Source organism: Trachurus trachurus (genome assembly GCF_905171665.1).
Source record: "Trachurus trachurus genome assembly, chromosome: 22".
NCBI lineage: Eukaryota > Metazoa > Chordata > Actinopteri > Carangiformes > Carangidae > Trachurus > Trachurus trachurus.
This window is the reverse complement of record NC_139907.1, coordinates 13,255,302-13,283,248: the sequence shown is the minus strand read 5'-3', so window position 1 is coordinate 13,283,248 and position 27,947 is coordinate 13,255,302. Positions and strand designations below refer to the sequence as shown.

Genomic DNA, 27,947 nt, shown 5'->3' with positions numbered 1-27,947 from the left:
AAAGTAATGGACCAATCCACTGACAGACGAACATTACCATCCCCTGAGCCAGAGACTAGATAAAAAAAAACCCACCAGCCCAGCTGTCATTATGATGCTGGCTGAAGAGAAATACACTCAAGTCACAGAAGCACTTCTTCAATCATTACACTCAAAGCAGATATGACATTCGATGGTCTTACAATACAGTGTGGCAGATGTAAATGCATGTCTCAGAGAGGACCAGAGGAGTCCTGGGAATATGAGACACCCGTCCCTCAGCAGACCACTCTCACAGCCCTCTCACCACACTGAATATGATTGGATATCAGCATGCAGAACATGCAGCCTGTCACCATGGAGACTGACATGTATCACTCGTCACGTGTCGCACCCACTGGCAAGATATATAGTTGAGTCCCACTTGTATGGTTGCTGGCCAAAATTGAAGTAGATGCTACTCCTGGGGGCTAATGGAGGATCTATTGAACGGAGAGTGAGACACGTAGAGAGACAGATGGACAGATGCAAAGGCTGACAGAAAATGACAGGATGATTGAAAAGAAAAGAAATTCAAAAGAATAGGGAGGAAAGGGATCAGGATTTAACAGTGGGAAGCCTCTGTCCATTTCTCTTTGTTGTGATGACTGTCTGACAGGTGTTATTTTAGAGCTTAGGCTGATCGATGTGGATCTTTGTCATCTCAAGCTCGCTCAGAAACACAAACAAGTCAGTCGGTGAGACTGTTTCCTGTTTGTGGTAGCTCGACTATCTGCTGTGTTGTGTATAATTTATAACCTGTGAGGTCGTTTCTGTGCGAATTAAAGACACATATTTACATTCCAATGCAACACAACCACAGGGTGACCCACACATGAGGATGAGAGGCAGGGTGTGTGATATAAGCAGGTAGGTACACAAATCCAAGGGCTAAGACTTAACTCAAGATCACAGAAGAAACTGTTCAAACGCTAAAGGTCAAACAGAAGCAGCTGCTGGAAAGCTTGCTACAGAGAATGCAGGCGAGCTGGCAGAGACACAGGGAGTGTGAAGACTAAATACACTAGGAAGACATTAGCTGTGTCCCAGTTCAGGGGTCATATCCTACATTGGCTGTATTTGAAGGCCAATTACATCACAGCCGCATGACTAGGCTGTCCCATTTCGGAGGCCTTCAATTGCAGCCAAGAAATGCTTTCTTCTTATCCTGAGTAACAAAAGATCCAACGGGTAGATCCGTCAGGACCAAATCCATTGTATGCCAGTAATTAATCAAATAACAAAGACTTCTAAATATAAGTATTGGGTTTTAGCTCTGTTGAATAAAAGTAACAGTACACAGCAGCTGGTGACACAGTGTAAATCCTCCACAGATCAGACCGTCTCATTCAGCCACCTTCATTAGGCAGAGTCCTTTGAAGGAATGAAGCCTGTGAATTGGGACACAGCTAAGGAGACACAGGTGCAACGCATTAGAGGCAGGGTGGACAATCACAGGAAAGGATAACACATGATGACAGAAAGTGAAATTTGACGTGACAGGAAAGATTAGATAACCCCAACCTACAAAAATAAAACAACTTAAAGAAAAGAGAAAAAAAAAAACTTTTGCAGAAAAGGACATAGCAAAAATGTTTTGTTAATCTAAAGCATGTTGTAATTACTGCACTATATTTAAATCTAAACACTTTTGTTAGTTGCAGTTTCAGATTAATAAATCAATATACAGTATAACTACACATACATTATAATGTAAGATTTCAAGATAAGACCCCAAGGGAAATTCACAAGGCAGTATGAAGTAATTAAAGTCACCCCTCTACTTGCCACAGCATTAACGTGAAGTATACATTAATGCATCAATGATCATAATTCAGTTTAAAGGATTTATTATTTTGATCTGAATTGAGAATAGTGACTACTTTTATATTTTTTATTTAAATTTACATTTTTTTATTTTGAAAATAGTTATGTTTTATAAAATGATAAAATGCATGATCTTAATTTGTGAAGAAATCATTAATCATAGCTTTCAAGAACATTTTCTTTTTTTGGTATTGTTACACTACATGTGTGTAACAGTATGTATTTTCATGTACCTTAGATTCGCATGTGTGTTTTCAAAGGAGGAGAGCTGACTGTCCTCCCAGTTTTATTGCATCTTCTGTGCAAAGGACACTTTAGGATTCATGTTGTCCAGTAGAGGGCTCCATATACCCCACATGCATTACTCACTGATGGCAATAGAATCAGAGTTCACAAAAACAAACAGCAGCATAGTCCAGTACTGTAAGTTATTTTCTATTCATGTTATACATGTTTTACATGTATCTATTGATGGACAGAGAACTGTACACAATTAATATTACATTTTGACAATTAAAATGTGTGACTGCATTTGTTTTGTTTGTTTTGCTGCAACACAATTTAGGATGATCCTGTGGGACCAAAATGTATTTATATTACCATACAAACATGGAGATAATATTCTGCTTTTGTAAACTTTCAAATGACCTGAAGTGCATTAGTGTCCTTGTCCTTGATGCTTCTTGTTCATTTGGCACAAATTTATCTTTTTTTGTGTGGGATAACTGAGAAACTTCCCGTTCTTTTCCAACTTATCAGCACAGAGCGGAGGTTAACTGAACTCCAAGGAAGTGTCTGTTCTTCCCCTGTCTCCTGATGCTACTGTATGATCTCACTATTAATATGTATAATATAAACAAAAGACAATTTCCCAACAGATTTAAAATCATTGAATTTGAGATATAGAGATAATAAGGAAACGTTATGAGACAGAGTTGTTTTAGAGGTACTGTAACTTAATGCAATGCGTTCATGTTGAATTGTGTATTTGATGAGTTTGATGAGGGAAACCAAGAAATCCCATGAGCCTCAATAGCATAGCTCTGAGCGGTTTGCGGCTCTGCTCCGCCGTTCTAAAAATAGCTTGCACCGACAATTAAAGGTAAAGAACCTACAGTACTGTATGACTATAGGGATTATGGCAATGGGCCAATTTGATAAAATATTGAACTACTGCAACAGTAATCTTACAGTACTGTTACAGTGTTTTGTCATTGCATCAGGGTTTGTTCTCTTTGAATAAAGGACATGCTTTTTGGACATGGTCCATGGAGGAGACAAGTTGGGGATATGTAGTAGCAACCCTCTGTTAGTGTCACCATGTTGTCAAAAGTCATTCAGTGAAACATGCAGTCATCTCTTTTGGCGCTCTGAGGCAAACGTTGACTACGTCGTCTGTCAGTCTGCATCAGAGTAAAATGACAAAATACTCAACTTGCTCAAGATAAGACATGCCTTTCACCTGTTTGTCTTGTGGTGTGTTTTTTTAATTATCAGAAATTATTTTAATGGGTTTAATTATAGATACTTTTATGAAGAAAATGTTTCACTGAGATTAAATGATTTGCTATGGTGGTGATACAGCATGTAGAAATTACAACTGTGGTATGCCACATGGAAAATCTTCTTGACTGTTAAACAGACACTTTGTTGTCACACGCACGATTACCAACACTGCAAGCAGCTGAATGACCAAATATTCCCAATCAAGTGGCTTCCTCCCACATAGTTTACCTGAAAGGGCTTGAAATTCAGTTCTTATCTAAACTCAGCCAGGAACACAAGCTTTCAGCTTGGTCTGTGGTCTGTGGTCTGTGGTCATAAACAAGTTTATTTCACCATACATGGCATATTTCCTTGCGTAACTTGAATGTTTTTTTCTTCTTGACATTCAAATATACTGAAAAAAAAAAAAAAACAAGATCACCAGTTTACTGACTCACAGTATTATGTAATGTCTGGTGGTAGTTGGATTATTAATACATAAAAAGTGGATGTGAAATCAAATACTAAGTTTAAAAGCAGAAATGAAATCAGGATACACATACAGTAACTTCCCCAAACTTGCTGTAGACACACAACTAGTCGAGAAGAACTCGGTTGTCTAATCTTATGCCAGGAATATTTTAACAGTAACATTTGAAGAAGGGCTTGAATTTAACTTAGGGTCTTTTTTGAAGAAATGGCTTTGTGTTGGCTGGCTGCATTAGTGGTGTCACACAGTGCTCATCAAAGTTGCATTAGTGGTTTCAAAGAAGAGCTGAGGCCCAGGGCCACTCCCAGCATCCAAAACCCTGGGGTTAATTTGATTCCATTTCTTCCAGCTCTCATTCACTCCCCTATTAAAGGCCCTGATTGTAGCGGACAGCTGTGAAAACAATATGTAAACCGTACAAGAGGAGCTGTTCCCCGCCGTCTCAAATCTGTGATGAGTTATGAAAAAGGGAGCGGGGGTGGCTCACTGCCTGGAAAAAACTTTAAGAGACAAGCAGAAGGAGACAGGAAATGAGCTAGTATTTCTGAGCCTAGCCGCCCCCTTGTCCAGACATTTGTTATATACTTCATTACACACTACTGAGACATAACTAACAGCAGCAGACAGACTACAATAAATTATTTTAGAGTCTACTTCACGTCAGTTAATGTATTGTAATGTAAGCGGTTCATGGAGTGAGTCTGTATGAAGGAATAGGCCAAGGCTGTGAGGTTTAATAAATGTTATGTTCAGACATTTGAATGATGATTTCTTATTTTACTTAGACAAACCACTCGTGCAGACAAGTACACCTTTATTTGCTGTGGTTTTGTGATAACCACCATCTCAGTGTGACATAGGTAAGCAGATCTGTGTCTGTTGTGGGCAAATTACTAGAAAGATTACATTTAAAAAACCAAAGAGCAGCTTTGTCTTCCATAAACAACACAAGGGTTACACAGGATAAACCACAGACCTCATTGTTGACACTTTATTTTTTGTTTTTTGTTTTTACATTCGCCTATAGATCCTGATGAAAACTGTCCCCAAGACAATAGAAATAAACTGTGTTTGTTAACTTCAAGTTCTCTTCTGTACTGCAGCAGGAAACAGGAAAATGCAAATAACTTCCTGTAACATACTATCATAAGAGTGCCATGCCTACCTTGGCAGCGATTTACTATTCAATTGCTGGTAAAAAAAAAAAAAAAAAAAAAAAAAAGAAGAAGCTTGGACCGACATACAGGAGCTATTTCTGGGCAGCAACAGTGCAAATGACATTGTAAAAACAAAGCTATAACTAAAACTGTTTGCTGAAGGATATTTTTCAGGAAGAGAGATTACATATCTTTGAATAGACAGTCTGCACAATTATGTTTTTCTGCTGCTAAGAATAATCAGTAGTTGCACATTTCAAAATGCCAAAATAATGATTTGCAGGAGAAATGTTGTCACCCGCTGAGTTTTCATTGTAAGATTCATTGCATTACGATACGATACGCAAGTCATAAGTCACCTATAGTACCAACACAACACTGTGTGCATTTTTAAATTATAACACCAATTATTGTTTTAGATTCAACTGAGGTGGTCTGGAGAAAATGTTCTACTAAAATCAAAGAGAAATAAATTTAGGATTAAAGATGTAGGTGAAATAGGCTGTGGATCAGTTGTTCTTCAAAGACAAAAGGTGTGAACCAGATCAAACATTTATCCACATCAATAAGGCAACACAATTTACAGCGGATATTAACTGTCTATACATGTCTACAAATCAAAATAGTTTAACTAAACTTACAACTGTATTTCTCTCCAAGTTAAGACAAGTCTAGTCTAGTCAGGGCAGAGCAAATGGAAAAGCTCAAGGGCACATAAATTCAGAATTAAACTTGGCAGGAGACAAAAGATTCCATGGAAATTCACAGAAAAAACAAGGGGCCGCAGCCTTTGTTGACAATTTAAAATCCAAAACTAAGACAACTTGATGCCAGTATTAAACATTAAATAAGTTAAAGCAGAAGTAAGTGATATATTTGTGTTAATATAAGTCTTAAATAGTTATATCTTCCGACAGCAATCACTATAGAGTGTTTGGTCCGAAACACGGGTCTGTCAGTCACTCTGCTCTGCTCTGAGCCGAGGAGAAAACATTTATCGTATCCTACAGTTTTTATCCAATGAGGAGAGAGAACGGCATGCAGGGCTGTGTGTGCAGCCAAGGAACGCCGTGAATGTGGTGACGTAGCGACGAGGACTGTTATGGTGCGTTCAAGGAAACTCGTATTTTTCCGACCGTGAAGTCGTACCAGTTCGATCTGGTACGAGTTCACCGGTCGGAAGTTACGAGTGGCCGTTATAGTGACTTTCACCGGTAAAACAGGTCGGAAAAACACGAGTGGGTTGCCTGGAACGCTACAAAGTCGTAAGTTGTGACTTGAAGCTGTAATTTACGATTTCAAAAGCCTGCCTGGAACGCAGCATTAGCGAAAACGACCGGACCACTCACTTCTGCTTTAATATTCTAATATAAACACTTGCCATTAGACAACTTCAATTATTTACATTAAAGGTGTTACATAACTACTTTTGCTCTATTGTTTGACATCCACTTTCAACTGACACGCATTTCCTTCCAAGGAAATGTCTTAAATGAAAATCCATTACAGTGGAAGTGTACAAAGCAGTCGCCCATACAAATGAATAAAAACATCCGTCAAATATGACATCTGAATCTGTTTCTTGAAATGATAAGAATCAAAGAAAGGGAGGATGAGAAAAGGGAGAAACATGTTGTCCACCGCAACACCAACTTCTCCATTATTAATGCCAATGTTGACAACCTACTGGCAGAGACAGAATGGTGCCAGTGCCAACTAAATAATAATGCAAATGAATGCAAAACGCTTGTCCGGCTACAGTACAAGGCTCCCATCTGCTGAAGGTCACTCTGAGGTCACAGCATACACAGTTTTGTCTGTTGTTAGTTTGGAAGATGAGGGTGAGTGGAGGAAGAGGTATGAGGGTCTGCATTAATCATGTTTAAGGGTATCATGTAATAACAGGAAAATACTTGTGATTTTGTCACTCATCCTTACTTTCCATAAAACAACACGTCATAGGAAGACTTGTTGTTCATCTGATACAGAAATCTGGCCTGTAGTTTTGGGTGAGTCAAACACACACACACACACACAGATAAGAGGGACAAACAAATCCTCAACAGAAACGTGGAAGAGTCAGAGCCAGGGGTGTGGCACCACATGATTCAGAGGAATGTGGTCCCCGTGTTGTCTTACAGCAGCCAAAGGTTTCAATAGCCAACAACAGAGCTTCCAGCTCTCAACAAGTTTCAAAGCACAATACACTATTGGTCTAAAGAAATCCAAAAAGACTGTTGTCAGGGTGATGAATATTGATTTAGGGCGGCAAGTAGGCTATGATTAAAAAGCCATCACAGAGCGTGACATATTTTGAAAGGATTGACATTCCCAAGAAGTGTGCAAGTCCCAACAAATCTAATTATCAAATCAACAAGATCAGTATACCTTGGTAAATGACAGAGCACAGCTTTTGTTTCACACTGTGCTCTTGGCTAAACATGTTTAGATGCCAGTTATTGATTTTTAACTTCCCATAGTTGCCAATCATTTCACCAGCTAAATTTTTAAAGGGATAGTTCACCCAAAATTCAAATTGCACTCATTATCTACTCACCCTCATGTCGACTAAGGGCTGGGAGAAGTTTCAGAGTTATCCGTGGCTTCTCTGAGTTACAGGGGGTCTCGGCGTAGCAGTGCATGTCCATATAACAGTTGCAAATGGATACCACTTTTCTCGCGCGATTTGCACCGGTGTCAGTAATCACACTGACGCCGGCGCAAATCGCACGAGATTTGGACGGACCAGGAAGAGGAGCTTCCGCTACAAACAAGCTTGAAATACAGACTTATTTAATTTTTTCGGAACAATTTCGCATTTCGGGGCTTCAATACAAGACGGACATTACATACGAGCAGCATGGAGGTATTCGGATGTTTTTTGGTGTGTCTTTTTGTCACGAAGACAGTTGGTATCCATTTGCAATCGTTATATTGACATGCACTGCTACGCCGAGACCCCCTGTAACTCAGAGAAGCCACGGATAACTCTGAAACTTCTCCCAGCCCTTAGTCGACATGAGGGTGAGCAGATAATGAGTGCAATTTGAATTTTGGGTGAACTATTCTTTTAACTAGCAGAGCCAGCCGCGAAAGACACAGCCCACCCGTCTCCAAAGAGACAGCGGCCAGACCAGCAATCTGCCTAAGTTGGCAGATGGTTGAGCCTGTCTCTCAAGAGAGACGGCGGCCAAGTAAGGATACAAAATGAATATGATTTCTATTTCTGTTGATCCAAGCAACACACTATCCATGTGGCCACTGTTGTGTCATCAGACTGTGGGAAAGGAGGTGAAAAACGATGACCAGGAGTGCTAGCAGGCAGCAGCCATTTATCTGCGTGCAGGCAGGTGGACATGAACATAAAAGGACCCCTCACTGACCTGAGGAGGAAACCTAGGCTGTATTCGAAACCGCATACTATACTGCTAGTACGTACTGATTTGGCCAAAATGTAGTATGCAGTATGCAGTATGCAGTATGCGAACAAAAGCTAAATCTGCAGTATGCGAAAAGTTCCCGGATGTCGTACTGATTCGGAAAATATCTCCAGTATGCATCTGACCAGTCTACATCGCGTACTGTATCCCACAATGCAATGCTCCCCTGACGTCTAACCGTAACCAGAGCGTAACCAAAGACGGTAGTGTAGCCGTGTACCGTAACTATAGTTTAATAAAATAAAACTTAATGCAGACTGATCGGTTCATTGTAAAATATTTATTTATTTTTTGTAAATGTGGTGATTTCTGTACGTAACGTTAGGCTCCAGAGCCCCGAGGCAGCGCTGCAGTGCTTACACACAAGAAGCTTCACTTTACATTCAAACAAACTAACTTAATGCTACTGCCACAATTGAGATTTCATCAATGAGACCAACATTTATCTCCTTAAAATAATTTATCCAGCCGGTGGTAAACCTTTAAAAACCTGCGGGTAAGTTAATTAGCGATGGTTTTCTCCTCCGGAATGACGTCGTAGTGCTGGCCGGCCGAGCACGTCAGGAGCCGGGCTGCTGCCTCTGTGATGTCCCGGTCGCTGCGGAGCTTCACTTCTCCGAAAAACATCGGAGCAAACTTTTAAACAGCCGTCATTTGGATAAACTGGCCGTATATTTGGAGTCTTAACAGATACTTTCTCGCATGAAAAAATATTAAAACTTAATAAAGTTACATAATTACAGTGCTAGAGCGAGAAATAAAACAGCTTTTAGCCTGTTTTACAGCTACTGCTACCGGTTGCCGTGAAATGCATTCTGGGAAACTCGTATACTGCATACTGCGATGATAACGGCGTCGATCTGCTGAAGTAGTATACTGAATCCCACATTCAGTATGCAGTATACAGTACATATAACGCAGTACGGTAGTATGCGGTTTCGAAAACAGCCCTAGACACTCTTCACCACATACTTCTAGCGCCCTCTAAGGGTGTGCAACACACCTGGAACAGCAGGGCGCTGTCTAACATGACACCCTTTTAACCTTTGCTGTGCTTTTCTCTTAAAGAAGAAGTAAGCGATCCGGTCGTTTTGGCCAACTTCTTGTCAGCCGATGGAGTTAGCAGCCCCCGCCCTCGTCATGGATCTATTGGTCCACGTCCCTACGTCACCACATTCACGCGCATCCCTTGGCTACACACACAGCCCTTCATGCCGTTCTCTCTCCTCATTGGATAAAGGTTGTAGGATACAAGGAAAGTTTTCTCCTCGGCTTACAGCAGAGCAGAGTGACTGACAGACCCGTGTTTCGGACCAAACACTGTATATAAGTGATTCCCGTCGGAAGATATACTGTAACTATTTAAGACTTATATTAACACAAATATTCCGCTTACTTCTGCTTTAAACACCACAGCCACATAGTGGCATTACCCACTAACCTATCCTGCTGCATTTATTGAGCCCTCAGGTCCCCCATACTATTAACTTACATTACAGTTCCCAGTGATACTTATAATAAACTAATAACGAAACAAAACACAATACAATGTGATCAGGTCACTGTATTACAGGTTATTTACGGTAATCGAGTGGTCACAGGTCACAGGTTATTTACTGTTTGCTTGTCATATTCTTGCTTTGTGTTTGCCACTGTGTGTCCCTCTTTCTGTTGTTTCTCATTGGTTTTACTTATTTCTGCCTGGGTTTGGTCTATAATTGTAGCAACCTACACAAATTGCCATGGCAACCTCTGAGCTTCAGGCCAGGGCCACAGCTGAGACCAATTTATGAAATAGTGACTCGTCCTATACTGTATACAGTTTATCAACTTCTGACTTCTTTTTCCCATAGATTTGCATATAGTCTCTCTGATCAACAACCAGGCACACACACACACTGTGTTATACAACACATCAAAAAATGGTTAAATCAAAATTGCCTTCAGTTGAATGTCTCTAAATCAGTCTGTATGTTTTTCAGTAAAACTAAAATTCACTGTCCAGAACCTGAGGTGGTTGTAGATGGGGAGAGATTACGTGTTGTCTCAGATTTTAAATATCTTGGTGTGCTCATTGATAATAATCTCACCTTTAAAGAGCATATTAAAAAGGTCTCCAAGTGCGTTAAATTTAATTTGTCTAACTTTAGACATATCCGCAGTTGCATGTCGACCAAGGCAGCATTAATGTACATGCACTCAATGATCTTGTCCCATATAACATATTGTTTGACTACTTGGTCTCAAGCGAGCAACACTGCTCTCAAACCATTACGTTCACTATACAAAAAAACCCTTAAAGTGCTGGACAGGAAATCCAATAACTACCATCATTGTCATATTTTACTGAAATACAAGCTGTTAAATTGGGAAAACCTGATTAAATATTCACACTCTTGTCTTATGTACAAAATCATACATGGACGTGCGCCTCCAGCATTGAATCAGTTTATAAAAATGGTATCAACATCTACTCGGAGTGCAACTAGAGGAGACTGTGTTATCGCATTTAGAAAAAGTTCTTTCAGCCAGTCTGCGTTTTCTATTAGAGCTGCTCGTGAATGGAATTCTATTCCAACTCATATTAGAAATATTTCAAATTACGCCTCCTTTAAACACTTTTTTAAAAAGTGGCTAATTAGTGGTCAAGGCTGTGAACATTACATTTCTTGTCATGTTGTCTGTCAGTATTGTATTGTCTAGTATTGTTGCCTTTTGTGCATGGCTTCTAATGTGTCCAATGTGTATAATGTGATTGTGTCTTGTGTACTTTTTCTTTTTTTTTTCTTTTTTTCTGTTGGTGTTGCTGCTTAATGTTGCTTCTGTTTTGTCTGTAGCGGCTGCTGTTTGAGTTCAGTTTTATGTTAGTTTGTGTGTGTATGCATGGACCTCCACTGAGCTCTCTGTCTTTTGTCCACTATTCAGCTTTTTAATCATCGAATGTATTATTTGTATGTTGATAACCCAAAATTTTGTATTATTTTCTTTTAGGGTGACTTTCAACATCAGTCCAGGGACAACAGATGCAAAATAGCCTTCGGCTAATTCTGGCATGTTTACATTTGTTTAAATGTTTTTATTAATGTGCAATGTCCCTGATCCTTAAACCTTTAAATAAAATAAATAAACACTGGTGTACATGTATACAAAAGCAACCACACACACACATACATTCATGACTCCTGACGTTGGAGATGTGTGTTTGATTTCCATGTTGAAAGTGATCACACAATGCTCTCAAAATTTATGTGAGGAAATTTTTCTAACTGCTCTGTGAGGTCTTGTCTAATGGCTCCAGGTCCAATGCAGTTCTTTAAAGTTGTATTTACTAGAACCTAAGGATGGACTGATTGCAGTTTTCAGGAGTTCAAAGGTCGAAATTATAGGTCCCAGGAAAAAAAAATAAAAAACCTTTCATCCATTGCTGAAGACTAATTCATTAAATATGACACAAATTGTTAAAACTCAAACTGTGCTTTCTGGGAATTGTAGATGTTTTTATTGGAATAATACTCAACACAAAAATGAACCACACAACAATTCACAATGTTGATTAGAAAACAGTAAGTATACCAAAAGCACATGTCCATGACCCTTACAAAGAGGAGGAGAGAGAGGGTGTGGATGCAGAGTGAAGTATGTCTTTTTGGCCTGACATCTCTTAATTACAGTTTCCTTTAAGAGAGTGAGTCAGAAACAGAGAGGAGAGAGAGAGAGAGTGAACAGTGAAGAGTGGAGCCGCATCTGGAAGTCTCTGGTCTCAGGATTTACTCAGGAGGAATGACTCTACCACCTACAAGGTATGTATAAGTTTAATTTGCTTCATATATTGTAAAAGTATTTAAGATAATCAGTAAAATATTATCTATTTTTTGAAATCGAGAATTGCAAGAGAATTTGATCATTGCATGCCAGTAACAAAAAATATATATATACATTTTGTGACAGCTAGTGTTGTCAAGACTTGTTGTGAGAGAGAATAATAAGAACTAAAGAAATTCAGAGAGATCAACCCAGTAGAAATGTGTCTTGTTATGTCTCTCAAAGAGGTTTGCTGTTTCATGCGTCACTGAGCAGCACTAGTAGGCTACATTGTGTCTCTAGAGTAGAAACTTGAATGGAAATATTGACTGTAACATACAGTATCTTATATTAAAGCTAAATATAAGAAGATAGATAAATGCCAAATATCTGGCATTTGTAAATTTGCAACTGGAGCTTCTGGATTCAATTTGTCTCCAGGCACAGGACAGGTTTCTCCTCCTTACAGTGAAAATTAACTTTAATGTGACGCATGGTTTGAAGTTTGCTCTTCAAAGAAATACAGTTGACTGGGGCATAATAATGGTTCAGAATAAAACAAATTCTCAGTCAAGTTAGATGTATGACATATACATATACTGTAGGAAATCTCATACAGCATTGTGCAGAGCAAGCACCAATCAATCAAGCACCCTCAAGGGAACAGAAGACCGACCAGAGCTGAGCCTGTTGCTCATTAGTGGTCATTGTTCTGAGGGGCTCAGTTACAATTGAAATTAATGACTGCTGGGAGGGCTGACTGGTTGCGTGTACAAGTTTAGTCTGCTCTGCAGCAGTTAGTGACTCAATTTACAGTAGCTGATATACTTGGATGTGTAGGTGGTTATCAGCTGAACAGCAGTAATTGTGCAAGCTCAAAGTTGTTGTTTTTTGTAATGCTGGCTTGTGTTGTTTTAGTGGACTACAAATGACAGTTGTACAAGCAAATGTGTTTTTACTTTATTCTACAAAGATGGCATGAACTATAGTATATAAAGTAGGGCATTATGTTTCTCTGCTGTTATCACTGATGATATACTGTAACTGGGGCTGGAAAAGATAATTGGAAGAGCTGCTGGTGGATCAGTTTCACTAGTTTTGGATGGCACAGTGCAGCAGTGGTTTGCACTGTTGCAGAAGGTTCTGGGTTTGATTCAGAGGGCTAGGTGCATAAAACTTGTTGCATTTGCATAATTCTGCCTGTGCCTGCATGTGTTCTATGACATGTGAGGTTTGTTTATCTGTATGCAGTATGTCATCCCTGTCATAGACAAATATGTGCAGGGTGTTACCTGCAACCATGCTCAGATAACCAGTAGCCAATACATGGATGAACAAAGCTCTGTATCCGGTCTTTAAGTTAGTCTAAACTAAACTGCAGCTTATGACATAAGTCAATCAATCTCATCTAACTCTCACCAAGAGGTCAATAAACATATTTGCCCATGTTTAATTGTCCTTTTTTTTTATGTTTTTCACAGTATCCCAGTCCTCAGCACCACAGGTTTCTATGGAGACCAAAACGACACCAATGGCACCGAGTGTCCTGAGCATTATGACTGGGCGTGGCTCACCACCGGTCAGCCAGTGTATATCCTGCTCATCTCTGTGCTGGGAATCGTGTTTAATGTGTTTGTCCTGATGGTTTTCTGTCTCCACAAGAAGGCCTGCACTGTGCCGGAAATCTACTTGAGTAACTTGGCCGCCGCGGACCTTGTCCTGGTTTCCTGTTTGCCCTTCTGGGCCGTAAACGTATCCAATGGTTTCAACTGGCCCTTTGGTCAGTTCCTGTGCAAACTCATCAACCTGGGCATTAAGATGAATGTCTACTGCAGCCTATACTTCCTCATTCTGATCGGCATAGATCGCTATTTGGCATTAGTTCATACAATGTCCCATGGCAGAATGCGTAGGCCAAAGTACGCCAAACTGGGCTGTCTGCTGATGTGGGGTTTTGGTTTGCTCCTGAGTATCCCCACAATGGTCTACCGGGAGGTGAAATATTTCCCGCAGTATGATGTTCACGCATGTTTTCTCAACTACCCAAACCACACCGTAGAGCTGCTCTGGGATGGGATGTTGATTGTTTTTATCTTCATCATCCCAATTTCGATCATCACATTCTGCACTGTCAGAATTATTAAGGCTTTGAAAAAACAGGCAATAGAGCGGTTCAGTGCTGAGAAAACAGAGCAGAGGGCCACCACTCTGATGCTGGCAGTGCTCCTGGCCTTTCTTATCTGCTGGTTGCCATTCCACGTGGTCACCACACTGGACGTTCTCCTGAGAGCTGAGGTGCTCAGTGGTTGTCGGTTTTTGGCTGTCCTGGAAATCTGCAACCAGATCTTCACCTACCTAGCCTTCTTCAACAGTGTCCTCAACCCCATCCTATATGTCATCGTAGGAAAGAACTTCAGGAAAAAAGTCAGGGAAGTTTTCAAGCAGTGGAGCTTTAAGAGAACAATGATGTTGGATTCAACACGCTCAAACCAGTCCTCTACTCTAAAGACTGCAGTATAATATAGTGCTGTCATTTTCAGACATTATTTCAGAAGCTGTTTTATAATCTCGTGACATGTTAAGTGCCTGGATGAGCAGATGTGATTGTCTGGTAATGGGACCAAACTATGTTTCCTCAAATCAATCTCTGAAGAGATGTCTTTTCAAAAAGATAAATCAACAAAGGTGTTATTCTGTGTCATCTATTCTAAATGGATATATGTGACTTAGCATAACCTGTAAAACCTATAACTACAAGTTTATAACAGTTCCACAACAAACTACACCTTGTCTATTGTTGCAAACATTGTCAAATACCAGGGTTGTAAATGTATAGGTTGTTTCAGCAAAAGTTTATGTAAACACAGTTTTCATACTCTTTCTTTTAGTTCTGATAACACAGATTGTAAATAAAATGTAGATATGTTTCCTTCTTAACACTGTAGATTCAAATAAAATCTGGTTTTATAGATGTCACATTGGATCTTTATCTTCTTTTAAAATGTTGAGCATACATGTGGAAATGTAGAGTCTCCTACTGCTTTGCTAAGTGATTTTTGATGTTTCTGACTCATTGTCTGCTGAGTTAAAAACAGGATTCTGTTCAAGAGTTTCCAGTGGTGACACACAAACATGCTCCTTTCTTCATTGGCTGTATAGTGACCAGTTGTCTCATCATACATTTCTCGCCACCCCACCATTTAATGGCCCAATGTTGACTCAGTGTGGGTTGTGGGCAAGAGTACACTCCTATTTGTCCCCAGAATGAAGGCATGTGATGCCAAACAGGAAATCTTTGTTAGGAGTCAGACTTTACCACTATTGCAAGAGCTGAAAATTGTTGTGGAACAAAAAACATGCAGGCTGACAAATTTACCTCAAATGGCCTCTAACGGCCAAATGGAATAGGCCAAAAATACACAGTTAGACATGTTTTCATGTATTTTTCTATTTTTCTTGGCCTGTGAGGATTGTGACTCTGTGTTTTTACTCTCTTCTTTCAAATCTCAAATACTTTTTTCTTTGTTCAAAAGTGTTGAATCAGACAAGATGGAAACAATGCACTATATCTACATATCGAAAAAGATGTGTTTATTTTTGTAGTGAGCTTTCCCTACACACAGTTTCCATTGTATTCTATCTGTTCATTACCTCTTGCTTCAAACCAGATGGGTTCAAGTTCAATCACAGAGCAGCCTGTTGCTGTGAGTGCTGACTACTTAACCTGTGAAAGAAAGCTGCTGAATCGTTAGCAGGGGTTGATAAAAGTTGAGTAAAAAGTAGTTGTTGTAGTTGAAACCTTTCTACTTTCTGTATGAAAATCACAAACACTATAACCCATATGTGCTTATATGGGATGATGGAATGATTTTCAAATATCACTTGACATCTGCTTTAACAATCCAAAAGTCCAAAGGTTTTATTCTTATAAAATGTATAAATATGGACTGTGTCTGCAGCATTATTATTATTGTTAATTAATTTACACTTCCATAGACAATAGGGAGGATTTGACCTTAAATATATAAGTTGGTGCTGTGTGTATACTGTATCTGTGTGTGTCCATCCATCTGCTGCTAAGCTTCTGCTCTTTCATGATGGTATGTTTGTGCTGTGTGGTCTGACTGATAAACTGCCATTATCCACACTCCATTAAATCAATTATGCCTTTACACTTAGAACTCGAATCACGACGTGAAGGTAGCAACACATACATCACACCTGTGTTGACACAGATAAGAGGTTTTACTGGTATATATATTCATGATGACAGCACCCTCATGTCTCCAACTCTAAAACAGGCTGAAGAGTGACTTATGGAGAGTGCCACAACGTCTGAGCTTGTCTGCAACCACACAGATGCGTGGGACTGGGTGTATACCATGCAGCCAGCCTACATGTCCGTCATCTGCGCTCTCGGAGTGATCGGCAACTCCTTTGTGCTTTGCGTGTTCTGTCTCCAGAAGCATCGCAGCTCTGTGGCCGACATCTACCTGTGCAACCTGGCAGTGGCGGATCTCCTCATGGTGTTGTGTCTGCCGTTTTGGGTGGCAACTATCATCGACAGGTTTCACTGGCGGTTTGGAGAGCCCATGTGCCAATTTATCAATATTGTCATTGGGATGAATTACTACTGCAGTGTGTTGTTTCTTACGCTCGTGAGTGTGGACAGATACCTGGCCCTCACCAGACCGCTGTCCCAGGGGAGGGAACGACGGGCCTTCTGGGCACGTGGGATTTGCTTCTGTATCTGGATTGCTGGAATTCTGTTCAGCTTCCCTGCTCTACTCTTCCGCTCTGTACAGTTCTTTCCTCATTTGGGGATTGATGCGTGCTACCTAGCATACCCCCATGAAGGCTGGAGACTGCGCTACAACATGACTGTCAGCATAGTAGGCTTCCTTATCCCTGTTCCAATTGTATCCTTCTGTAGTTACCACATCACTAAAGTAATCCGTAGTAGCCAGAAAATGAGGAAATGCAGCAGCGGGAGAGTGGAGAGGAAGGCAGCATATCTCGTCCTTGTTGTTCTGGCTGTGTTTATCATCTGCTGGCTGCCCTACCAGGTTCTGATCATCTTGGACACTTTGGATCATTATGGAGTCATCTCTGGATGTACCTGGGCATATGTACTGGACATTGGCAACCAGTTAGCGACTTACCTCGGCTACAGTAACAGCTCATTGAATCCTTTCCTGTATGTGATTGTGGGGAAGCACTTCAAGCAGAGGGCAAGGGAAGTGTTTAGACCGTTGCTGTGCAGGAGGAAACAGCAGTGGAGAAAATCTCATCATTCCAATGTTAACTCTAAACAAACTGACAGCAGTAAAATTTAAATTCCATCAACACGGGAAATTAGTTAGATGAAGTTGATAGCTGGTGAACTAAGCTATATTTAGTAGAAGTTTAAGTTTAACTTGTTGTCCAGTTGCTTTTGATTTAAACCTTATTTTTGTGGAAACTAAATATAGCTTAGCTCATATAACAGGTCATCATTATCCCCAAGGAAGTTTAAATCAAAAGCAACTGGACTTGTTGTCTTTGGGGATGACGATGACCTGGACAAATGAGAATATTCACAGGCTTGCCACAAAAATAAGGATTTTTTTGGCATGCACCCCACAACATCTCTTTTTTTATTTTATTTTTTTTACTTTGATTTAGTACACATTAAACAGATATGTTGTGATTTAAGTGTATTTTACTTACCTGTTGGCGGAGCCAGGTTAGCTATTTCCGCATGTTTTCAGTCTTTATGCTAAGATAGGCTAATTGGCTTCATAGTCACTGCAAAGACAGAAGTGTGGTAGCCTATACATTTTCAACTCTATCTGGAAATCTGTTATATTTGGAAGAAAATTGGAAATAAACACCAGACTTATTTGTGTAACTAAGATGCATTTCCTTTTATTTGCATGTAACATGTTTCTGATGCAAAATAATTTTTGGCTTTCTTGAAGTGACAAAGAATTTCCAGGTGTAAAAACATTTGTAATGTTCAGGTATGTTAGTGTTAATGGATTGCATGGGCCTGCATTGTTGAGGTAAATTTACTCCAGAGGTTATGTTGACTATTATTTTCCATTACATTGTTTGTCGTCTTGAACTTAGTAGTTCCTCTCAGAAATGTCCCACTCATTGTTCCCAAACAAAGGCCAGCTTAATGTTGTGGTTTACCTCATGTTTATTTTCCAACAACAGCTTTCTTTTTAGTAGCAACAATCAGCCACTTGAGTGATTTTTCTATAGTTCCTCACGTGTTAAAGTCTAAAATTGGAAACTAAGAAACCATAATGTTTATGTATCATAGAGTTTATTATAGATTGAGCTAGTTACTTGGTGTGTCTGCTGCATTACCAACATAATAAGAAAAACATAAAAATCAACCACAAAGCATTTGGATCTCAGACAGAATTGTCAGCTAAGCCTTTGAAAAATGAAAATGTTATGGATTGTATCAACAATGTGTAAGTGTTGGTTTTTCTTAATAAAATATTGTATGTGACTATGAAGAATGGGATGTATGTGTTTTGATAAGAAAGGATAGGAATGCTAACACATTGGATGCCAGTTTCCATTTCAAAAGTGCTTAATAGACTAAACAATTTGCAAGTGTGCAGTTATAATTTTGACCATAAAAGGGATAGCACAGGCTCAACTTGTCATATTGTTTACAAGTTTGGCTATGACTTTGACTTTGACTTGGTTGAGTCATATGAGTTCTGTTATTGTTATCTTGAGTTAGGATGCAATTTTTTTTTTTTTTTTTTTTTTTTACTCCTCTCAACTCATCCAGTTGAAGTATAATAGAGTAAACTGAAATTAAATTGATAAGCAAAGCATTTAAGAGAGGATTTACAGACTGTATAAACAGAGACAGATTTGCATTACAATTGATAAAATAATACTTAATGGGGAATCATTTGGGTGTGTTGAGCAGTCGCCCTAGAGGCTATAGGGCTATAGTCCCCCGCTGGCCCTTTGCTGCGTGTCTTTCTCCCTCTCTGTCTCGTCAAAAAAGGAGTAAGAGCTAAAAAAAAAAAAAACTTAAAAAAAAACATAACATTATGAATCAGAATAGATTAACCTAGTTGTGATGAAGTCAGGCATCTGCAGTTTGGGCCTCTCTCTCCAGAACATTTGCTGCAGTGTCTCTGACATGTGCGCAAACCCGATTTGACTGTTTTATAAACAAGATGATCCACTGAACTCCTCAACCAAGGGTGTGGAAGAATGCAACTCTGTATACAAAAGGTCTTGTGTGTACTTTTACTATGAGCTCAGTGTACACAGATGAGCTTCGTCCCATGATTTTTAGCATTAGTATTTTGCCATAGGAGGAACATGTTCATGAAACATACGGTAAGAGCTCCTTATTTTCTGTCCTTTGTTTTTGTTGTTTTTGGTCTCAGAGTCAGTTCTTTGGAAAAGTCATACACAAAACAATATGTTTTACTAAGACTGAAAGACTGTGCAAAAAAATAATTGTTTAAGTTTCGTTGAACTAAAGGCAGACTTATTTAAGTGTGTGTCTGTTTCATCAGAAAACTAATGCGGCTGATCTGAACAAACATCGCTGACAATTTTATGTTCGGGATCTTTTTAGTCTTTGTTCATTTTATTGTAAGTATACTGATTTTTTTCTACGATGCAGCAGTTTTCAAAAATAACAACAGACCTTCAATTTTGTGTCCTAGACCATGGAACCAATGAAACTTGTTACTGTGGCAACACTGTGGTCTGAAAACAGCACAACATCCCTGCCAGTGGGTCCATCAGAGGCTCCAATGTCTGAAGACTGGGAGCTTGTCCGCTCTGTTGTGCCCCCATACATCTTCATCTTAAGCCTGTTAGGCCTTCTCTTTAACAGCTTTGTCCTGGTGGTGTTTGTAGCCCACAAGGATCGACTGACTGTAGCAGAGATCTTCCTGAGCAACCTGGCACTGGCTGACTTCATTCTCCTGTGTGGCCTCCCTTTCTGGGCAATGTACATCCTCAACGACTTTGACTGGCTATACGGAGACGCCTTATGCAAACTGGTCAACTCCATCATCATCATCAATTTCTACACTAGCATCTACACCCTTGTCATGATAAGTGTCGATCGCTACCTAGCATTTGTGAAGACCATGAAAGCCAGAGGGTTGAGACGGACGCTTTATGCCAAGGTGGCCTGCTTCTTTATGTGGATACTAGGGATCATAATGAGCACACCAACTATGGTTCACAGAAAAGTCAAGTTCATCAAGGAGTATAACACAACATCCTGCATATTGGATTACTCTTATGATAGCTCTTGGAAGTTAGCCCATCAGATCCTGTTGAACGCGGTGGGATTTGTACTCCCTGTTCTGGTCATTGTTTTCAGCAGTGGGAACATAATCAAAGCTTTAGCTCAGAGGAGGGAGAGTATAGGTTTTAATGACGTTAATGACACAAAGGCCACAGTACTTGTCTACTCTGTCACACTACTATTCTTAGTGTGCTGGGGTCCTTTCCAGGTATTCACCTTCCTAGACACACTCTGTGACCTGCATGTGTTGGATGAGAGGCTGTGGTCTCACACTCTCAACGCTGGACATGATGTTTCAGTGTATCTGGCCTTTGTCAACAGTACCCTCAATCCACTGCTGTATGTTTTCTCAGGGCAGTACTTTAGAAGGAAAGTTAGTGACATCTACAGGAGGACCAGACATCACCGCAGAGGATCAGACATGACCACACATCAACGATCTCTTGTGTCCACTTACATCAACAGGACAGAGCAAATTAAGCCTGTGGTCATTTTTAATGCAAAGGTTCAGATTTGATGCTTATTCTTTGATATCCTGTGGTCACTTCCATTTCTGCTCATGGGTAAAGTTTTCTTTTTTTTTTAAACAATATTTTATTAAGTTTTTACATAGAAAACATACACATAACAATGACCAAAGCAATAGCAAATAATGTATAAGTGTACAGTACTATACAACAAAGCAATCAAAAGATGAGGGGGAAAAAAATAATACAAATAAAACAGTAGTAACAGAAGTAAAAACAAATAAATACCTGAAAAAGCAGCAGGAGTGATGAACTGCAAGTTATTGTAACATGCTCATCCTCCAAAAATTCAAAAAAAAGGTTTCCATACTTTAACAGTTTTATTTTCCCTCTATGTAATATCTAACGCAAGGTATGTTGCAATCTCCTTCAGCCATAATTTTACAGAGGGTAATTCAAAATTTTTCCATAAAAGAGCAATCACTCTTCTAGCTTGAAGAGCTTGTTTAGAATTGACAACCACATTTTCAGGGTATATACCCCGGATACAAAGTTTCGCTTGCAGGGGAACGTTCTTACCCACCATCTGGGAAATGGGCCCCATCATATTCTGCCAAAATGATTGTACTTTTGAGCATTCTCAAACACAATGGAATAGTGGTTTTCTTTTGCTAATGAGTAAAGTTAATACACAGGATGCGACTCAAACTGTTATGTCATGAGACTTGATATGATAATGCTCCTCTTATATGGTTATAAAATGCTATTAGATGATGTATAATATTGCTTTGCCAGTTAGGGTTGAAAAAAGAGATAATGGACGTAATCTGTAGGAGGAAATTTGGAGTCAAGTTACAGTTTGCAGTGTCTGTAGTGGCACTTACGTCTTATTTCATGGACACAGCATGTATCTGTATCATCTGTGTCTGTCCCTGTCCCTTGACTTGTGTTTAAATATAAAAACACAAAGGTAAACCCATCTTATCTTCACTTGTATCTAGAGTTTTTTATCTAATGTTTTTCCTTGTTTGTTATGGTCCCACGGTTACATACATTTCCAGAGCTCTATGATCTAAATCTAATGAACAATTGCAGTTGATTATTTTAATTGAATCTTGTTTTTGTTGTGGTCCTCCCATTTCCCTAGCTTGCTATTATTCTGGAGTAAAAAATAAAGTTGATAGAGGGAATGACTATGTTTTTTGTCAAGAGTTCCTTTATTTCTCTCACTCAAAAATATCCATTGTAGTTGTTGAATATGTTTGACAGTGTTTATTTATGGATGAACTGGAACCAAATTTTCCAGATGCTCAAGATCAGTGCTCTTGTTTGGCATGACACTGATTGTAATATTGTACAGTACTGTATGTGGCTTTGTAAGGTGGTGCAGTTTTGTGTTAAATTCTAGACCAGCTAAGTTATTTTCTAAAAACATGTCGGCTAGGTTAATCCTCCAGTCAGCGCCCCTGACCAAAGGCACTGGCTCATAATCTGGAGTTGGTCCCCGGGCGCCGCACCGTGGCTGCCCACTGCTCCTCAGGGATGGGTTAAATGCAGAGAAAGAATTTCACTGTACTAGCTGTATATGTGACAAATAAAGTACCTTTACCTACCTTTACCTTTACCTTCTTTCTTGTTGCCTGTGACAGTATAGAGACAAAAAGCCTGAAATTGTAAGGCTGAGATGAAAAAGTATATTGTATTTAATGCTTGTTGTATACAGTATATACAGTACCAACAGATATTGCAGATATTCTATTTCATGTATAAAGTATGCAAAAACCTAAAGACCTTAGGCTGTAATGCATTTCAACTTAAGTTTATGACTTTACAGTGCAGTCTGAAAATTAAAAACTGTAATTTTAAATAAAATGAACTTAAAATAAGCACACATACAAATTTACATTGTGAAGCATATTTTCACCTGCTGTTAATGTTTTTGTATTCAGGTGTAGGTTAGCTGGACATGTAGGCTGCATAGATTTATGAACTCAAAGTGAGATTGTTTCAATGGTTATTTTGTATACACTGGACACTGTTGAAACTGTCTTTTCTTCTTCTTCTTTTGTTTCATTTCATGCCATTAGACTTATTAAAAACATCCCTGCTAGCCAGAGTTGTTATATGACATCACTGAATGAGTTTAAACAAAATAATAATTTCAATCCCTCTGTTTTCTGGTGCTTATCCAAGTCTAAGTCACAGAAGGGATTAGTATTACAAATTCCTGCCTTGTGGTAATGTTAGGGTAATCCTACAAAGAAAATGTGAAGACAGGAGGATTATGTTACAGGTATTAAATCAGTTTTATTGGCGTATTAAAGGCTTCCATTGAGAAACCTCCACAGCCAGGTGAAGTGTATGAAACTCTGACCTTAAACACAATCTGTTGAGATTAAATATCTCTGAAAAACAAGAGACTTTAAACAAAGATACAGGCTGTGCATACAAGTCTCTGAGAAGAGGTGAAAGGAGGAGCTTATGAACCAAAACACTCTTGTTGTGTCTTCTAAGTCAGACACAGAAGACTGTAGCAGGTTGAGTGTCGCTGGGAATTTTGACTCCTTTCACGTGGAATTTCTTGAGAAGAATGGCTTTTCTGCCCACAAGGTATGCACGAGGTTCATTATGTTTTTGCATTGTCTTTCTATATTTTACTTTTCATCACTGTTGAATATGAAAGGGTCATTAAAGTTTTCATACTGTTCAATATGATCAGTAGTCTGTGTTTTTTTCAACCTTTATTTTACCAGTAGTCTGTGTTAATGTAACAATGTAAACCAGCTTCATGAAACTGCTCACATAGACACCAAAAGATACAAGACACCACAAGACCAAAGTTACTTTCGTTAACAGAAAATTATTTTTTCCAGACAGGCACAGCTTGTTCAGAAAAGTTGGGCCAGGTTTTCAAACTCAGTCTTTTCGTCTTACCAAACTGCAGCTTTGTTTCTGCATTTGTCTCAGTGTGTTCTGTGTCAATCAATGATGTCAATATAAACAGCTACTGATCAGCATTTAACATTTCATTAACACTGTATAGAAGGCAATAACTGTCAAAATGTCATTATTCTAGTTTGCATGTCTATGGTTGATACATAGAGCAACATGCACGAGTTTCCTGTAAAATCACCACTCCAGCCTCTTTATTGTGAAATAAAAATAAATAAAAGTGGTCAGACCTTAACAGCTGTAGCTGTGCAACAGCTGTGCAACAGTTTTCTTGTCATAATAACTCTTAGAACTGTAATACTTCTGTTCTTCTGTATTAGTCATTGTTAGAGCACAGCAGATGACCTGAATTAAGTTTTAGTATCATTAAATATTTCTCATTATTACTTGGGCTGGTGATTTTTTTTTAAAGCAATTTTAAAACTGTTTTGTCATGTTTGCATTATTTTAATGTTTTGCCTTGTTTGCTGTCCTCCAGCATCCCCACTACCTTCAGTCCTGCACCTATGCATGACAACCAAAACATCACAAAAAACATTGAACAACAATGTATTTTTGAACCACCAGAGGATTGGACCTACACTGTGCAGGCAGTCTATATCCTGACCATCTGTGTGCTGGGAATCATTTTCAATGTGTTTGTCCTGATGGTTTACTGTCTCCACAAGAAGGCCTGCACTGTGGCAGAGATCTACCTGAGCAACTTGGCTGCTGCAGACCTCATCCTGGTATCCTGTGTGACCTTTTATGCTAAATACACTGCTGATAAATACGACTGGTCCTTTGGTATTACCATGTGCCGACTGATTCCCCTCGGCATCGTAATGAACCTCTACTGCAGCACCTACTTCCTTGTTCTGATCAGCATTGATCGTTACCTGGCACTGGTGCACCCAATGTCCTATGACAGAATGCGTAGGCCAAAGTATGCCAAACTGGCTTGTTTGCTGGTATGGGCTTCTGGCTTGCTCTTGGGTATCCCAGTTCTCATGTATAGGCAAGTGATGCTTTTGCCTAACTCCAAGACAGTATGCTTTATTAAATACCCAAGCACAGATATAGAGCTGTCGTTTGAGGGAGTACTGACTTCTCTAATCTTCATCATCCCCATCTTAATAATTTCCTTTTGTACTTTCAAAATCATTCAAGCCCTAAATAACCATTTAGAATCTCATAACACAGAACGTAAGGCCACCACTCTTGTCCTGGCAGTCCTTGTGGCGTTCCTGGTCTGCTGGTTACCATTCCACATAGTGAAAATAATAGATATGATAAAAACTGCGAAAATCTTGGGAGGGTGCAAGCTTATGAACATCATATATATCAGCAAACAGGTCGTCATCTACCTAGGCTTTTTCAACAGTGTTCTCAATCCCATCCTCTATGTTATCGTAGGAAAAAAATTCCGGAAGAAAGTTAAGGAACTCTTCAAGCAGTGGAACGTTCAGAGAACATCGACCTTCAGCCTTGAATCTGCACGCACACACCTATCAAGAAGTGATAAAGTTGTGCATGCCTCAGGCTGATAAAAAATTGGATCTTTTAAATAAGCATGCATGTTTACTTTAGATGCATGATGTTTGATCTGGAGGGATACCCATCAGATCCTGTTCATCAAGATAAAGTATGACCCCCTATGTCTGTCATTATTTGTTCTGATTGGACCATAATTCAGGGTTTCGGCAAAGTGGAGGAACAGTTTATGTGTTCAGTATATGCAGGATTCACCGTGCTGGGACCTGCTTCCAATCTTATCTTCCTTCTTATCTTCCTTCCTGTTTCATCTGGGCAACATGAGGAAAGTTAACAGAAACAGAAACAGAAAGAGGACAGGACGTCAACACAGAGGATGTCAAATAATTATGTCAAATATATGTACCGTATCTACCATTTTAACAGTTATATTACACAGCTGTTGCTGAAAATGCTTTCAGGCTCAACACAATAATAACACTGCTACATTATTAAACAACTGTGCCAGGCTCTGCGTTATACTGCAGAAGTAATGGCCATAAACTGAAATGGAAATAATGTACAAAAGAGATGGAAATGATGTGTGCACAGAAAGTGTTAAAGTCTAATGATGGGATGTTCCATGTGACTATTCATGCCTGCATCTATTTCTCTGTATGTTGTAACTTGTACCAATTGATATTATGATTATGATTCTAAGTCATAATGATATTACTCTGTATAACTGTATACTGATAATGTAACTCTTGCATTTACGTTCCCACTCCACACTGTATATTTGCATATTTGTATAAATGTGTGTTGTTTGTTTACTTCAGTCACACAGTCACAGTAACCTGAGAAGTGACTCAAACTGGAGTCTGTTTGCACTTTACTGTGTCTGTAATAGATTATCAGTTGTGGGCCTCTTGCATAATCATTATAATGTAACACCTGGCATGGCACAAATACAGTAGTAAAATCGTTGGTCACCATTGCAAAGTTTGTAAGAGGATTTCCACACTGAATAAGGTTGTGTCTTGTTTTTCATGACGTCCACTTTATTTGGAAGTAAATAAAAAGTTCACTCACCACATTGGCTTGAGGACCACATTCCTGAAGAAAACTGCATGCACACACACAACAGTGGTAAGAGCTGACCTAAATCATATATTAACTCTTATGATCTCTATTGGGATGAATTATTACTGCAGTCTGTTTATTCTTACGCCTGTGAGTGCGGATCACACCGGATTTGCTTCGGCATCTGGATTGCTGGAATTGTGCTCAGCTTCCTTGCTATACTCTTCCACTCTGTGCAGTTGTACCCTCATCTAGGGATTGGTGCATGATGATAATAATAATTCATTAGACTTGTATAGCGCTTTTCAAGAACCCAAAAATGCTTACATAGAAACAAGAGAAGGGTGTAGTGACAGACCGGGGGGACAAGCAGAAGACAACACAAACAGGTACAACGACAGTTACAGGTGAAAGCATGATTACTCCTCCCAATATTTTTGCGTGTTCTGGTAGAAACGCCCATTTGGATATTCATCAAGACAAACACGCTACTGTAAATGGATTGTGCATACTATTTTGCCCATTTGAGAGAGCAATCCTTGGTGCACCGGGTTAGTAGATCAGCTTCAACATGTGTTTGCAATCAAGGTTGCACACGTTTTTACAAAAGCTAACATTTAGTATAGGGCCCTGTGTGTCTATTGGCATATACATTTGTGTTGTTTGTTTTCTTCAGTCACATAGTCACAGCAACCTGATGAGGAGTAGTGACTCACACAGTCACACTGGAGTCTGTTTACACTTTACTGTGTCTGTAATCAGTTGTGGAACTGGTATGGCACAAATGCAGCAGTAAAATCATTTGTCACCATTGCAAAGTTTGTAAGAGGATTTCCACACTGAATATGGTGGTTTCTAATTTTTCATGACGTCCACTTTATTTGGAGGTAAATTAAAAGTGAGTTCACTCACTTGAGGACCACATTCCTGAAGAAAACTGCATGCACACACAACAGTGGTAAATAGAGCTGACCTAAATCATACTGTAGGCTATATCAACTCTTATTATTTCTATTTTGATGCATTATTACTGCAGTGTGTTTATTCTTACGCGTCTTAGTGCGGACAGATACCTGGCCCTCACCCCACTGGATTTGCTTTGGTATCTGGATTGCTGGAATTGTGCTCAGCTTCCTTGCTATACTCTTCCACTCAGTTGTTCCCTCATCTAGCAATTGGTGCATGCTACTTAGCATACCCTCATGAAGGCTGGGGACTGTGCTACAACATGACTGTCAGCATAGTAGGCTTCCTTATCTCTGTTCCAATTGTATCCTGCTGTAGTTGCCACATCACCTAAGTAATCAGTAGCAGCCAGAAGATGAGAAAATGCAGCAGGGGGAGTGTGGAGAGGAAAGGAGCATACCGTGCCCTTGATGTTCTGGCTGTGTTTATCATCTGCTACTGCTCCACACCCTCCCAATCTCAGCAGGGATTGGCTTCAGCCTTCATCACAGATACTGTAATGGATGGATGGATGGA

The 27,947-nt window shown here is 39.4% G+C and overlaps 3 protein-coding genes across 3 annotated transcripts; all 3 read left to right on the top strand.

Annotated features, from left to right (window-relative positions):
- Positions 1 to 12,107: 12,107 nt before the first annotated feature.
- On the top strand, positions 12,108 to 17,554 carry LOC311005981 (uncharacterized protein; the record flags this gene model as incomplete). Its single annotated transcript, XM_083998581.1, has 3 exons — positions 12,108 to 12,217; positions 13,700 to 14,732; positions 16,535 to 17,554. The coding sequence occupies exons 1-3, from the start codon at positions 12,198 to 12,200 to the stop codon at positions 17,552 to 17,554; spliced, it is 2,073 nt and encodes a 690-aa protein (XP_083854707.1). The 5' UTR covers positions 12,108 to 12,197.
- Positions 17,555 to 19,918: 2,364 nt separating this feature from the next.
- On the top strand, positions 19,919 to 21,028 carry bdkrb1 (bradykinin receptor B1; the record flags this gene model as incomplete). Its single annotated transcript, XM_083997740.1, has 1 exon — positions 19,919 to 21,028. The coding sequence occupies one exon, from the start codon at positions 19,919 to 19,921 to the stop codon at positions 21,026 to 21,028; it is 1,110 nt and encodes a 369-aa protein (XP_083853866.1).
- A 2,463-nt stretch (positions 21,029 to 23,491) lies between these two features.
- Positions 23,492 to 26,442, top strand: LOC311005365 (B2 bradykinin receptor-like). The gene is made up of 2 exons (XM_083997749.1): positions 23,492 to 23,588; positions 24,409 to 26,442. The coding sequence occupies exons 1-2, from the start codon at positions 23,569 to 23,571 to the stop codon at positions 25,454 to 25,456; spliced, it is 1,068 nt and encodes a 355-aa protein (XP_083853875.1). The 5' UTR covers positions 23,492 to 23,568; the 3' UTR covers positions 25,457 to 26,442.
- Positions 26,443 to 27,947: the final 1,505 nt, after the last annotated feature.